Genomic DNA, 16,062 nt, shown 5'->3' with positions numbered 1-16,062 from the left:
CTTATTAACATATGTGTTAATATTTTCATGTTAAATGACTTATTTAATTACACTGAATGTAAGAAACTGTTCACAGATGGGCTGATTATCAAAGCTAATAACAACTGTCAGTTTGGGTTAACTTTAATGTCACTATTGCACAAAGTAAAGAGGATACCAACTTATTTAGTTTTACCAGTTTTTATTTTTCCACTCTTGTTTACAAGTTGTTACTGGACAGAACAAAACCTTTCACCAGTCTGTCTCTTAAATGTTCGGTTTGCGATTCCAACCCCATGTTACCGAGCGAGCCACAGCTGCTACGATTATTCAGTGAATCTGACATAAAGACGAGTTTTCAGTATTTTTCACCATCCGTGGTTTTGAATCTGCTTCGTCAGGCGTTCGGTCTCTCTGACGTTTGTTGTCAGGTTTTTCTGATCGGTTTAGTTTTCTCCATTTTCGCATCAGTAAACAGCTGTCTGTCTTAGATAAAATATTCTAAACTCAAGTTTTCTGGAGCTTGTCCGGGTTACAGTCTCCCCCATGTAGGACCACGAGGGAACACCTGAGCAGCTTCCAGTCGCTGAAGAAGCCTGTGAGATGTGGTGAAAGCAATTGTGTGGCCCTTGAGTTTAGAATATTTTATCGCAGATATTTGTCCCCAAGAAGAATCTAGTTTACTGGAGTAGATCTGATCGTTACAGACCAGTGATTTGTGTTTTGAATGAAAGGTTATTTTCATTATTAATTAATCTGCTGATTGTCTTGATTATATGATTTTTAGTTTGAACTAAAAAAGTCCAAATGTCTTGTTTTGTCCAAAACCCAAAGATAGTCAGTTTAACAACATTTAGATAAACGTGTTAAACTGGTAATGAAAGGACATTACCTCGAGAGGTTCTGAAGTGATTCAGTAAATATTTGGAGAAGGAAATCCCCCCTGAGTGAAGTGAAAAGAGGCCGGCAGCCGGATGCAGCGGGGCTCACGGCGACCTCCTCTGTGGTCCGACGCTGGAGGTGTGAAACTGTGGGTTCGGCCGAGTGCCAGGATCCAGCAGAGAGGAAGCGGAGCGGCTCGGCTGGCCCTCGCTGCCTTGTCAACACGTCGCGTTAGCAGACCGACCACAGGCTTTGTTTTCTCAAAGCTTATTCACAGTTGTCAAGTTCTGAAACTCTAATCAACGCCGGATTATCAGCCTGCTGATGTTTGTCTGCTGCTAATAGATTTTCACTAATAACTCGTTAGTAAGACTAAAGTGGACCTGGACGTTGTGGCAGCTAGAAAAACCTGTTTATCTTCCCTGAAGCTACAGCGAACAAATCATTTATCTAATCGCCTTTCAATTGATTATTGAGTCTAAAATGGCAGCCACAGTTTCCCACAGTCTGACTACAACTACCTAAAGTACAATATTCCCCTTTTCAACAGTGATTTCTACTGTTTTCAAGATCGTTTGGCCGAAAAAATTACATATCGGATGTGCAAAGAAATAGTTTGAATGTATTTGAATGTATGTATTTTTGTGTTTTTCCCCACTTGAAACTGTGTATTTTTGTGTTTTCCCCCAGTTGAAACTGTGTATTGTTGTCTTGTTTTCCCCCAGTTGAAACTGTGTATTGTTGTCTTGTTTTCCCCCAGTTGAAACTGTGTATTGTTGTCTGTTTTCCCCCAGTTGAAACTGTGTATTGTTGTCTGTTTTCCCCCAGTTGAAACTGTGTATTGTTGTCTTGTTTTCCCCCAGTTGAAACTGTGTACTTTTGTGTTTTCCCCCAGTTGAAACTGTGTATTGTTGTCTGTTTTCCCCAGTGCATTTTTCGTAGTTTAAACTGTGTATTTTTCCATCTCTTCAAGGCGTGCCGCTGCTGCTGTATGCGAACCGGCGGGACCTTCGGCTCGTGGACGCGGCACACGAGAAGGCCAACGCCACCGTGGTGGTGGGAGGGCTGGAGGACGCCGCTGCTGTGGACTACGTCTACTCACAGGGCCTCATCTACTGGAGCGACGTTAGCGAGGAAGCCATCAAACGAACAGTCTTTAATCAGTCGGGGGCCAGCGCGGTCCAGACTGTGGTCCCGGGTCTGGCCTCCCCGGATGGACTGGCCTGTGATTGGTTAGGGAGTAAACTTTACTGGACGGACTCGGAAACCAATCGGATCGAGGTGGCGGAGCTAGACGGGACTCTGAGGAAAGTTTTATTCTGGCAGGAACTGGATCAGCCGAGAGCCATCGCCCTGGATCCAGAACGAGGGTGAGTCTGTTGCCTTCAGATTCACAGCAGAGCGGGCATCAGGAACCAGTGGTGGTCTCCTGGTTCCCTTTGAGTCTTGATTGAAGGTTAAAAAGCACCACATTTAACTTGTGATGTGAAGCTAGCTCGTCCTGATGAAGGTCGGAGTGGGAGGAGTTCACTAAAACTTAACGCTGAACTGAATCGTCAGTGTCGGTGACTGAATTAGGAGCTTTTGAAACATATTTGTGGGGCATTTGTGGCATTACACACAACACCATTATGGGACAATGCACACAGGAGAATCAGTAAAACATCTGGGTATTTTTAGCTTCTGTTGTTAGTGAGTCGTGACAAACAGGCTCTGCATGCACAGCAAACCACCGATCACAATATTGTTCTTGATCAGTTTATCTAACATCCAGAGCAGGCTCCGCCCCCATTAATTTTGGTCAACATCTTGAAAATGAGCGCCGGCCACGACGCGGTGCTGGTTGTGCTCTATCTTTTATATCGCTGTGTCGCAAATTGCACACTTTACCGTAATATTTTGGTGAGGGAACGGCGCTTTGCACCGCGGTGAAGTTAGTTTGAAGTTGGAAACATCTATCAAATGTCCAATGTAAAACTGATGTCCGTTTGAAACTATCTTCGCCACACAACACGGTCCCGCAGTGCGAGCCATGACGTGTGTAGTCAGGTAACGTTAAATGACCTGCCCACGGACACTCAGCTTACTTTATAGTTCGCCAAGACACGCTGCTGTTGTGATGTTAGCTGTAGCAGCAGGAACTATCTCGCCAGATTTTGTTTATTTGTTTAATTGTGAAATCGAATCGTAATCACAGTTAGTTTGCACTCAACAAAAAGTCTTCAGAGTTAAAATAACTTTCAGCTTATTCATCTTTATTTTCTATGGATTTTCCCACCAAATCACCCCAATAATTATAGGATGCTTAATTCTTTTCAAATGGACCCATTGAAGTCATTTGGTGAAAATTCCTGTAATTTCTCTTAATGCAATATATCACAGAAAAGAAAAACATTGCATTTTTTTCCCAATAATCCTGCAGCCCTACTTCCTGGTCTTTATGCTAAGCTAAGCTATCTGGCTACTGGCTGTAGCTTATCTAACGCTCGGCAAGAAGGCAAATTAAAAGTATTAATTTAACGTCACAAGGCGAAAACGTAGATAACTGGATCATCTGTAGTTCAAGTTTTATTTCACAGTAAACTGTTTGTCTCTGACGTGTTTTAGACTCAGCTCGGATCAGAAAAGAGGAAGTGAGAGTCCGACTCGTTCCTAGAAAGTCTTAAACGTGTGTTCTCACAGCAGATACTCACACTGTCGGTGTGGAAATGAGCTCTGTGTGTGTGTTTGTGGTTAAAACCCTCTCTGCTGGGCAGATGTGTGCGAACGCAGAGGCGGCGGAGGTTTGACTTGCCCGAGGCTCTGACTCCTGAACAAGAGGAGGAGGAGGGGTGTGTTTCTGCCGCTTTGTTTGGAGCTTGTCCTGGATCAGATTGGGTTGCAGGGCGGGTGAGCTGCTCCTCCAGCAGGCCGCCGTCCATCGAGTCCTACTGGAAACAGAACAACAGCATCAGTGTTGAGGATTTATCTCTGCTGAGGATGAGGAGAGACGAAGAGCTCGCTGTCGGCGGCGGAGGAATGTCTTCTATCAGCTGGAGATAAAGAGAGAGAGAGAGAGAGAGGAGGCGAAACACTCGCATACAAATACACCCAGAACTCAGGTGTCATGTGACCTGAGCTGATAAAGACGTCACCTTGGACTTGAGGACATTTTGACAGTGTATTCTGACATTCTGGAGATCAAACAAATAATTGATTGATCGGGAAAACGGTTAGCTGAAGGATTGATTATGAAAGCGCCCGTTAGATAGGTTTGGGGACCAAGAACCAAATTTTAAAGACCCGTGCGTTTTGATTCTGCTTCTCGGTTCCTAACTTTCTGCATATGATTGAACTGCAGTGAGCATTTTACAGTCCGTGTCTCATGCGTCCTAGGAGCTGCTACGCCGACCTAACGTCGCCTCATTCGTTACTAGGGATGTCACGATACCAGAAGTTTAGTAGTTGAAACGTTATACCAGTAAAATTCCATGATTTTTGATACCAATTCGATACCACAATAAAAAACAAAACGATAAATCCCATGTACTTCAACAAAAACACCCTTTTTTAATAAAAACATATGAACTTTACTGTGAGAGGATGTCCAGGACAGATGAGAGGTGGTTTGATGTCAGTATAATCAGAAATGAGCAAGATGTTGAAATTACAACCTGTGCATATTTAATTGTTAAATTCAGCACTTTTCTTAACTTTTCTTTACAAACTCACGGGTGTGAAATGTTTAAGGCTGGTCTCAATCTATACTGGCAGAGTTTCAGATTGGAAAAACAAAACGGTTATTGAATTATTAACTGCAAACTGCGTCGTCACCTTTTGGTGATTTTCAGGTGAAACGTCTGCCTGAATCAGCTCTCCAACAGATCCAGAACTGGGAGAAATCCAGGCTTTGACCCGGAGCTGTTGAAGGAAGCAGCTGTGAAACTGTGGATGACAAATAATTGATTAATCGGGAAAAAGCTATGTCCCTTCACGTTATGAGCTGTAACGTTTCCTATACTGTTTGCCTCGGTCAGTTAATTGATTGTTAATGATGCTGAGAGTAGCAAATAATTATGAATTACACAACAGATTGCAGATGTGCCCTAAATTTACAATTATAATGAATGCATCGCTCATGGCGACGTCCACAGCTGGAGAACGTGTTGCTACCGAGTGCAGAAGATTACACAACACCGGACAAGTTTATACTATAAAAATAAGAGTCCTCCTGTCTATGCCGAGGTGGCGGCTAATCCGCCCCAGACTCCCTTAAAAAAAATCTGAGTTTTGTGAGTTGTTGAGCTAAAGGGAAAATATATAAACGCTGTCTACTACAAAATTGTTATTATTGGTCCTCTCTTGTAAATTCGGCAAATGTAAAGAAATTATTCCTTTCTTTCTATAAATATTGTGTCCGTTTGTCCGGTGTGTTGCAGTGCCGGCGTGTAAGCTGCTCCATCAGCTGCTCAGATCAGTGCTGCACACTCAGTTATTTCTCACTGCTCACCTGTTTGGTCCATGAAAGGACTCGATTTCAGCAGAATCTTCTGTTGCTGCAGCAGAAACGTTCATTAAAAGATGTATTTTTGAAAGCAGTATTAATTTTTATTGCTTGATTGTTCATTAGCACATGACTTAAACAACCTAAAGTTTATTTTAAAAGCTGATAGCTAAATGAGAGGCGATGTGTAATTTTGGGATTCGTAATCCGAATAGTCGATTATTCGTTTCATTAATCGATAGAATAATCCTTAGCCCCTTTTATACTGAAGGGAAACCAACGATGGCTACAGATCAATCCAGACGCCTTCATATTAATTCTTTGTGCCGGACAGCAAAGAGAAAACGAATGCTTATGTTACATTTATTTAACATGATATTAACGCAGTCAGCTGCGCTTCCTGTTTTATTCTCTGACGGTGATCCACAGCTGCCGCCCTGAGAGCGCTACGTTACCCTGCTGGAGAGTAAGGGATGTTTATTCCAGAGATGTCGGACCTATATAACACTCTCGCTCCTCTTCCTGCCCTTCATCAGCACGCTCCCTCCTCTCCCTCCGGGCTCCAGCATCAGACTCCAGAGAGGCGTAGGATTAGGATGTAAATCCATTAGGACTCGGATAAAAGAGGCCTGTAATGTATTCATTAGTTTTTATTTAAATTCGGAGCTGTCGCCGTCTTTCTTTCTCTTTTCTCTTGGGTTCCTATTCATGGAAACTCTTCCTCCTCGGCGTTTGATGCACCGCGGCGTTGGAGATGAAAGTCGCACCGAGCCGCTCGCTGACACAAAGCTGATATCACTGCGTGCACTTTATTCAGAATCGTACAGTCGTTTGAGTCTGATTCATAAACACTGAGACCAGCAGCGTCACTCCGTACTGACGAGTGGCCAAACATTTGACTTTTATCTGTAGGGGTGGGAGATATGGCAAAAATATCACATCGAGATTTATTTCAGGCAGGATCACGATTAATTTTCCTGACTATTTTGTAAGTTATTGGTTTTAAAAGAGTAAAATAACTCTACTTTATTAATCATATACAATATAGCCTAATGATTCATTTAAACAACAAAGAATTGACTCATCATCAAAACACTGACATGTCGTTCCGCCTCTGTTACTATCAACAGATCAAATCGGCGTAATACTTCTGGAATTTAACTACCACCAGGTGCAGTAACCAAAACCAACAAAATAAAAGCAGGCTGAAGCAGAACATACAAAAATCCATAGGCTGGATAAAAAATGTTGATCCCACGAAAGCTGTGACGCTGTGGCACCAGGACTCTGTCAGAACCAAGAGGCCACATTTCCTGGACCAGGCAAAGAGGGTGATTTTAGAAAGTAAGCAGTATGATGAGGAGGTTTAAGTTGAATGATAAATAAGCATCTTGTAAGTTTAGAAAATAATTTACTGTTATGTTTTAGGTACATTTAATAGCAATAATATAATTTAGCTTTAGATTTGACTCTGGTCTCTTCTGTATACTATATAGTAATACCTTTATTATCTCAAATAAAAGTACTGAAACAAATGTATATATGATACAAAAAGGCTTTTTATTATTTTTGCTGGTAAAAAATAAGCTTGGCCGAGGGATTGTTTCATCTACCAGTCTACTTGGCAGGTGAGCCAAAAGGTTAATTTCCACTGTTTGTGACTGAGAGACGTTTGTTGCTCTTTTATGCTTTTATTTTGAAGTTTCTGTTTTTGTGGAGGCGGGACCATCCGTGTGTCCAGCTCTCATTGGCTGACTGTTCAGGATTCAGCCTCCCTGTCGAGCGTGTATAGGCTGTGGTTTCCTTTCATCCTCTTGCTGAGTTGTTTTGTTCCTTTTTGTTACCTGAGCACCTAGTTGGCTCGTCCAATCAGTGAGCTACCTGTCAGTCCACGTGACTTCATGTTTACTCCTCTGTACCTCATACCTGCTCTGTCGCAGTGCTCCGAGCTCTTACTGGACTTGATACTTGCACTTTATTCATTTCTGGCACAGTGAAAAAACATCTAACTATAACTACATTCCTTTGCACGCCTGTATTCCTGTGCTCACGGGGCAAACTCTCGCTTTGAGAAGTCTTTCTGTGGCGTTTGATTCAGATTTGTGTTGAACAAAGCTGTGTTTACACTCCTGTACAAATATCCACGCCAGCTTCTGATTTAACAACCCCTGCTGTGTCTGTGTGTACAGAAACACATCATCCGTCTCATTAGCGTGACCGCTACAAGCTCCGAGGCTTGGTCATCGGTGCGTGAAATGGTTTGCGTGCGTCCTGTTTGTGTTGTTGTTGCTTCACAAAGGCCCATTGTTGTCACGGCAGATGTTTTTTGTTTTTCCAGCCAGAGGATGAAGATGCCGAGACGACTCTGTGTCTGTCCTTTACTACGTGGACAGTGGATATTTCCCTTTATATGTGATGGAGAGCCTGAGTCCTTCCCCTTTACACACATGATGTTTGTCAGTTTAACAAATTTCCTTCAGGACAATAAAGTCTGATGGCGTTGGCACAGAATGAGATTTTGGGCTATAAAATGTCTTCTCTCAGACTAGAGGAGAGAAAACATCCAAAATCATTTCATTTATTTTAGTTTATTTTACTCCAGTTTGTCCCTGTGCGTCTCTCTCCGTATGATCCCCGGTACGCTGGTCTCCAAACCACGTTTCATCAAGAAAACGCACGTAAAATGTGAAACAGGAAATGAGCGATCCTGCGAACGAAACAGCTGTTTGTTATTATAAAGACAAAGAATCTGGATTAATGAATGGATCGGCACACGCGGGTAGCAGGGATCGTCTGAGCTGTTCTGAAAAAGTAGCTACCTGCTCTCATTGGCTGGATGTGGATGTCGAGTCGGCCGACTGCGATGGGTCGGGAAGCCGTTTTGATGCGTCGTGTAGTTCACACATAACAACTGGCCGAGCTCACCGACCGGCAAATCGGGCTAACAGCCGTGTAGTGTGAACTAGGCTTTATCCGTTTTGATGTTTGAGATGTTCTTTGTTGTTGTTTGTTAAGGATTTGATCTGTAAATATCGATTATCAATGAAAATATGTAGGCCGTTTTCTCAAAAAGACTTTTCCTCACACTCTGAGCCTAAAATCACTTCAGCAGACGATATTATGAAGGTGCGGTTTGTTCATGGATCATTCACAGCCTGAATTATGGAACATTTTACTCCCAAAAACATTTTTTAATGCCTGTTAACAGTATTTTCTCATTTATTAAATGATAAAAACAGAAATCCAAAATCCCCTCTGTAAAAACATTTGAGTCTAATATGTCAATAAAATAAAACAATAATTTTGAACCTGACTTAATCCAGAGTTCAGATTTCAGTTCTTGAAATAGATGCAAATTAGCACGTATTTCATCAGATACGGCCTCATTTGCATATCTAAACATAAAATTTCAGAAAAACTGTAATACAAAAAAATATTGTCTTAATCTAAGTAAAAAAAAGTAGAAAAGTTTCATGGTGATATCTGTTAGTTAAATCTTTGACCCCATTCACCTGCAGTGTCTCAAAATAAAATCTACAGTGGAGTAAAAACAAATTACGCTTCAAATTAGATTACACCCTAGCCATAAAAAGTCTTAATTTGATGTGTAAAGAACGAGTTAAACTGTAAAGCGGTTACACGCTGCGAGTGCAGGACTGTGGTAGTGGGATTTGTGCACATATTGTCAGCCTGTGTTCTGCAGCAGAGTTTCCAAATCCACGCTGGAACGCAGAGCTGGACTCTGTTCAACTGGGATGATTAATGCATCAGGTACCAAACACAAAGCGGCTCTTGTGGTGAGGGGATGCGTTTGTGCGCTCCACATTTCACCGGGGCCCTGTTGCTGTAAACGCACCTGAAAGTTTCGAGCGAATCGACACGTTTAAACTCCTACACTCGGAGTCGGGTTGTAGTTTTCTGTCCGTCTGGTCTGACGTGGATTTTGAAAGCGTCAGTCTTTGTGTGCAGGTTTGCTCGCAGCTCATCTGGTGGTTTTGGAGTTTGCTTTGTTTGCAGTGAAACCCAACCAGCTGCTGTGTTTAAAGGCTGTAGCTGCTTTTTGCTCCTGGGCAAACTATCGGTTAAAGCTTTTGTGTCGGGCTGAATGGGATTACGTGGAGAGGCCCGTCTGTTTGTGGGTCACTTCTCCGTTTTGAAACATGCTTTTTTGTTTTGTTTTGTTTTTACGTACAGTTTGCTTATAACACTCGAGTCAACCTTCAGTTTCTTTTACTCACCTGGGCCCAGTTGTTCAGAAGTAATGTGATCAGATCAAATCTTGAAAATGTTAAAAGGAAAAGAAAAAGGATTCTGACAGATTAGATCACCTGATCCAATCTGGGTTTTGATCTGGATCAAACCTTCAGTACGTGGTGTTCTTTTATACGTGTCCCCCTCTGTCCTCAGGTACATGTACTGAGTATATACGTGTCCCCCTCTGTGTCCTCAGGTACATGTACTGAGTATATACGTGTCCCCCTCTGTGTCCTCAGGTACATGTACTGAGTATATACGTGTCCCCTTCTGTCCTCAGGTACATGTACTGAGTATATACGTGTCCCCCTCTGTGTCCTCAGGTACATGTACTGAGTATATACGTGTCCCCTTCTGTCCTCAGGTACATGTACTGAGTATATACGTGTCCCCCTCTGTGTCCTCAGGTACATGTACTGAGTATATACGTGTCCCCCTCTGTCCTCAGGTACATGTACTGAGTATATACGTGTCCCCCTCTGTGTCCTCAGGTACATTTACTGAGTATATACGTGTCCCCCTGTGTCCTCAGGTACATGTACTGAGTATATACGTGTCCCCCTCTGTGTCCTCAGGTACATGTACTGAGTATATACGTGTCCCCCTCTGTGTCCTCAGGTACATGTACTGAGTATATACGTGTCCTCAGGTACATGTACTGAGTATATACGTGTCCCCCTCTGTGTCCTCAGGTACATGTACTGGACAGACTGGGGTGAGATCCCAAAGATCGAGCGGGCGGGGATGGACGGGACGAATCGCTCCATGATCATTGATAAAGACATCTACTGGCCCAACGGTCTGACTCTGGACTACAGCCAGCAGAAACTGTACTGGGCCGACGCCAAACACAACTTCATCCACCGCTGCAACCTGGACGGGTCCTTCAGGTACGAAACCAGCACAGGTGAATGAGAGTGGAGTGAACGTGACTTAGTTACTGACGTGTGCCGTGTGTTTCAGGGAGGTGGTGGTTAAAGGAGAGCTGCCTCACCCGTTCGCCCTCACCCTGTACGAGGACACTCTGTTCTGGACCGACTGGAACACCCACTCCATCCACTCCTGCAGGAAACAGACGGGGACCGAACAGCGCATCGTCCACTCGGACATCTTCTCGCCGATGGACATCCACGTCTTCAGCGCCAAGAGACAAAACATATGTGAGTCCAAATGTCCTCCCAGCGCAGACAGACTACAAAAAAGGGCTGTTTCTGGTTCTGTGCCAACATTTTAAATCTGTACATTTCAGGTTTGAAGTTAGGATTTAAGCAAATTCAGTCAGAGGAAGTCAACAACACACTTGGAGGTTACCTTTTGGGCATTTTGCAGCATTTGACAGGCGGAGAGAGACGGACAAATAAATAAGGGGACATAGGAAGATATCAAGATATTATTATTATTATTATTATTGTTATTATTGTTATTAAGATAATAAGATAATATGGAACGTATGTTGGACAGAAAGTAGAAGCGCTTCGTTAGTCGCGCGAGTAAACACAACGCGCAAATATTCACCCTTAATCTGGTTTACTACGGCGTTATGAACCCAAAATAATCATAATTTAAACTGAATGTTTGGCTTCTTTTGGAAATCAAAATGAATTTTTGGTACTGAAGATGTCGTATCGACGCTGGTGTCCAAAAGTTCTGAAGCGACCCGAGTCACCAGAAAAGTATTTCCTGTTTTAAGCTCAGTAGAAGTCCGTTGCAGCGTCGGGTTTTCTGATTGTTAACGAGTGTCTGCTCTGTGTCCACAGTGGTGAGCAGCCCGTGCTCGGTGAAGAACGGAGGATGTTCACACCTCTGTCTGCTCTCTCCGCTGAAGCCCTACTATCAGTGCGCCTGTCCCACCGGGGTCCGGCTGCTGGAGGACGGGAAGACCTGCAGAGACGGTGAGGACACGCATCATCGGCACGCCATCCAAACATCTGAAAAGAAACCTCAGATCAGTTACTCAGTTGGTTTTCAAGCGTCCCACTGTGTTTTCAGGGATTTTAGAAATGGTGGCTTTGAATGGAAGCTCGTGGAGAAAAGAAGCTTCTGTACTCTTTGGTTTAAATGAGTTGAAAAAAGACATTTCATCAACAGATCGGGTTGATGCTTCTAGATTTGTTTTCTTCACAGACAAACCGAACATTTGGATATGGATGCACCGATACAACTTAAGAGTATCTGCAGATTAGGGTTGGCTGTCGAGAACAAGATTTCCAAGACCCGTGACCTCATTAAGACTCACCTTAGTTTGATCATTTCCAGCTGGACACAGGTCTATATCATGTTGTCAGAAATATTAAGAAACAACATCTTAGACCTGACGTCCACCTTAAAGTTAATCTTGAAATCGGCGTATAGAAGGTGGATTGTCAAAGTGAACCTCAGCAGAGGAAACTCGCTCTCATTTTCTGCACTTTGGCCCTCGAGTGGAAACCGAAAAGGATCCAAATACTTCCTGCGCTGCGTCAGTGAAAACACACAAAAGTTTGGAGATTATCTATTATTTTCAGAAAGAAAAAGGAAAAGCTGTTTACAAGAATTCAGCCCGAGCGGACATATTGAATTCATTAGTGTGTGTTTTGTGTTCCTGCAGGAATGGGAAACCAGACTTTGGGACCAAACCTCATTAGCTTTTTCTCTGATTTTTAAATAAAAGTCTTACATGCGCTTCTCCCCGTCGCATCAATCACTTTCGTCGTCTTTTGAACGCTCGTCTTTTGAGGCGTCTAAAGGTGGTGTGCGCCATGGTAACCCCACTCCATCACCGGCCCCAGCAGTTTGAATGGCAGCTCTGGACACCCCCCCCCCCCTCTCTCTCTGCCTTTTCTATTTACATTTTTTTGGTCCTGCAGCCCTCGCCTGTGGAGCGAGGGAGCACTGAAGGCGGGGGGGGGGGCTTTTGTGTAGGACGGGATCACATGTTCCCCCTGCAGACAATGTGTCCTTTCACTGCCGTGGGTTTAACCATTTCAGTAGGGTTTCTTTTTTTTTTTTTTTTTTTTTGCTTAAATCTGAGAGTGTCTGAGTTAAAACGTGGTCGCAGTCTGACCTGAAGGGTTAGCAGCTTTTATTGTTTGACTGCAGCCGCCCCTCCACCACCAGCCTCACCAGCACGCCACACATCGTGAAGTTTGGGATGTTGAAGCTTTGCTAATTTGTCGCTTTTTGTTCAACGTCGCAACAAAAAAAAACCCGATGATTTGGATTCAGGGAGTTAAAGGTACAAACCACAATTCAAATGTGGCTGTTTTATGATTTTAGCCTGTTTTCTGTTTTATATATTTATAAACTGAATATGTTTGGGGTTTTGAAGACGTCACCTATGGTCTATAAAATAACACACGTGGTTTTTCATCGTTTTAACGACGTCACCTCGCTGCGTCCTCGTTCTGCTGCGGTGGTTTGATGGCAGCGACTGGCGAATCGGCTCCAGCAGCAGTGGGTGGACACGAGCAGCAAGTCGGGTTTTCTGTTGAAAATATTTTGGAAATCTGGTTAAAATTTGAGCTATGTCGGTTGAGCACACGCCCCATGTACAAGTCCTTACTGCAGCGGGCCAGCTTTTCTGCGTGTCACCCCCTTTTTTCTCCCTTATTTCCTCGCTATCCACTATCCTATCAAAATAAAGGCCAAATGCCCAAAAAAAACGACTTTTGGTTGGAAACCTGACAAGTGGTTATGTTTTAATTTTGACGCATTTAAAAACGATAAATAAAACGTGGGTAGTGTTTCCAATGTGGGGAAAGTTTTCTGTCAGTCCTCAGGTTTAATAATTTCACAAACGGCGTTACGTACTCACCGGCGGCCTGTGGTGCATGGCGAGACTCTCGACCCTGTAAAGCAGCTGAACCCCAGTTGAACCCCGACCTCCGTGTTGCCCTTCAGGTGCCACTCAGATGCTGCTGCTGGCTCGGCGAACAGACCTGCGGCGAATCTCTCTGGACATGCCCGACTTCACCGACATCATCCTGCAGGTGGACGACATCCGCCACGCCATCGCCATCGACTACGACCCGGTGGAGGGATACATCTACTGGACGGATGACGACGTGAAGGCCATCCGCCGCTCCCTGCTGGACGGCAGCGACGCCCAGTTCGTGGTTACGTCTCAGGTGAACCACCCCGACGGCATCGCCGTCGACTGGATCGCCCGGAACCTCTACTGGACCGACACCGGGACCGACCGCATCGAGGTGACCCGACTCAACGGGACCATGCGCAAGATCCTGATCTCTGAAGACCTGGACGAGCCGAGAGCCATCGTACTGGACCCTGTGGCCGGGTGAGTCCAGTCAGATCTGATTTTTATTTTAAAGGGTAAATATTTGCTTTTCCATTTTTTATTGTTTGTCAGACAAATCTATTATTTTTTGGGAAACTACTTTGAACACTGGTGATCTGATTAAAACAAGTCCATAGTTACAAGTTTAGTGTTCTATGTAAAATGTTTAGGCGATGTGGCCTAAAATGTTAAAAGCTAAAAGATTTAATATCATTTTGGTCTCGATAAGCCAAACAGTGGATCACTTCTCAAATCTGAGGAAGAACATTCAAAACCGTTTTCAACAAATATACTTGAGTAAAATTAAGTAAAATCTTTTTTCAGTCTGTTTTCTCCAACAAAATAAATATCTTAATAGAAAAATTAACTACTAATTCGTTCATGTTTCAGATTAAATCCAACATTTATCGAACATTTGTTATATTGAGGAAATTATATCGCGATTATTATTATAATTTTATTGCCCATCCTTATTGGATCATACAGTCATTTTGATCTAATTAAAATATACATATTCAAGTTTATTTGTAAATAATTATATGTACAAGATATCAATCAGTCACATATCAACCAACAGGACGCGATCAGTACTTCAGTCAGTCACTCAATAGAAGTTTGTGTCAACTAATCTGTCGATTATTTTCTCGACTGATTGTTTTGTCTAAAAATATATATCAGAAAAGGGTAAAAACTGTCAGTCAGTGTTTCCCAAAGTCCAAGATGACGTTCTAACGTGTCGTGTTTTGTCCACAAACCAAGTAGATTCAGTTTACTGTCACAGAGGATCAAAGAAACTAAAAAATATTCACATTTAAGAAGCTGGAAGAAGCAGAGAATTCTTACTTTTTTTCTGAATAATGATTTATCAAATTAGTTGCAGATTGATGACTCGTTGCACAAAGTATGATGTGCTTCGCTGCAGCTAAAATTTGTCCACTTCGCCGTTATAATGACGGTCAGGAACAAAGTGTTGTGCGTAAGGGCGGCGGCGGCTTTCACAACTACAGCCAGACAAACTGATTTATTTGTGTAGCACCTTTTGGAGCGATATTTTACAGGAGACTGAAAAGCATTCAGAAACTTCCATAAAAGAAACAAAAGTGAGTGGAAGCAGCTCTCCAGTGCTCCGTTTGTCTTCAGTAGAAACGAGCTCTGCAGTGATTACTCTCTCTTCCTGTTCCAGGTACATGTACTGGACCGACTGGGGCGAGGTGCCAAAGATCGAGCGAGCTGATCTGGACGGGATGGAGCGGGTGGTGATGGTGAACACCTCGCTGGGCTGGCCCAACGGCCTCGCCCTCGACTACGACGAACGCAAAATCTACTGGGGAGACGCCAAGACCGATAAGATCGAGGTTGGTGTCTTTATCTGCCATCAGTCTTTCCATTCTGCGTGCGTGAGTCACCTGGGCGTTTAATATTCAGTCTGCAGTCACCCGGAGGATCCGTGCAGCTGAATGCTTGGAGTTCCTGCTCTCTGCCTCCTTTTGAAGCCGAGCCCCTGCTGCTCCTCGCTGTGACGGTTATCTGCTGAACACGGCCTCCCGCCGGGCCGAGCAGCGAGCCAAAGGCCACGAGAGGCCTGGGATTGTGTGCTGAGAGGTTGCCGGTATTTATACTAAATCAGTCATTTGTGCTCTTAACTTACCCGCCTCTCTCCGTCAGTTTGATTATTGGTGCTCACAGGTGAGTGATTGTTGCCCCTGCGGTACTAAATGACAAGGAACAAGACCCAGGGTCAGACAAGAAAACGTCTGTTCTCACTCATCCAGGTCACAGCTGGAAATCAGATGGACTTCAGTTACCCTTGATAGCTTTAAATGACTGAAGCACCAGGTGCGTTCTGGGAGTCGAGGAGGAGGGCTCAGATGGAACTGAGTTAACTCCACGCGATGATGAATATGAATAATTAGAACTGTTGGACGGCGTACAGCAGGTGGAGTCGATGTGTTTGCGTTGCACCCAAATACTTTTACATATGCAGACAAAAACTAGCCGATATTTAGAGAGCGGGGCGACCGGCGGCTGACATGTAATCCCCTGATATGTGTCATTTACGCTGAGGATGCCGGGGGCATGTTCCCATCACTGTCAGAAACGGACGATGTTAGCCCGATTTAGCTGTTGTGAAAAATAGCATGACAAGAAATGTTAACAAGGAAATGGAAATGCTTTGAGAAAGGTCTGT

At 43.7% G+C, this 16,062-nt stretch overlaps 1 protein-coding gene across 1 annotated transcript; it reads left to right on the top strand.

The window, feature by feature from the left end:
- Nucleotides 1-1,834: 1,834 nt before the first annotated feature.
- On the top strand, nucleotides 1,835-15,307 carry LOC123965142 (low-density lipoprotein receptor-related protein 6-like; the record flags this gene model as incomplete). The annotated part of the gene is made up of 6 exons (XM_046041710.1): nucleotides 1,835-2,231; nucleotides 10,291-10,488; nucleotides 10,562-10,758; nucleotides 11,356-11,490; nucleotides 13,478-13,874; nucleotides 15,058-15,307. Coding segments are annotated over 6 exons (1,559 nt in total), but the record flags the coding sequence as incomplete, so codon positions are not given.
- Between the last annotated feature and the right edge of the window lie 755 nt (nucleotides 15,308-16,062).

This window comes from Micropterus dolomieu, unplaced genomic scaffold (assembly GCF_021292245.1).
Source record: "Micropterus dolomieu isolate WLL.071019.BEF.003 ecotype Adirondacks unplaced genomic scaffold, ASM2129224v1 contig_8749, whole genome shotgun sequence".
Lineage (NCBI taxonomy): Eukaryota > Metazoa > Chordata > Actinopteri > Centrarchiformes > Centrarchidae > Micropterus > Micropterus dolomieu.
This window is presented reverse-complemented; position numbering and strand designations above follow the sequence as displayed.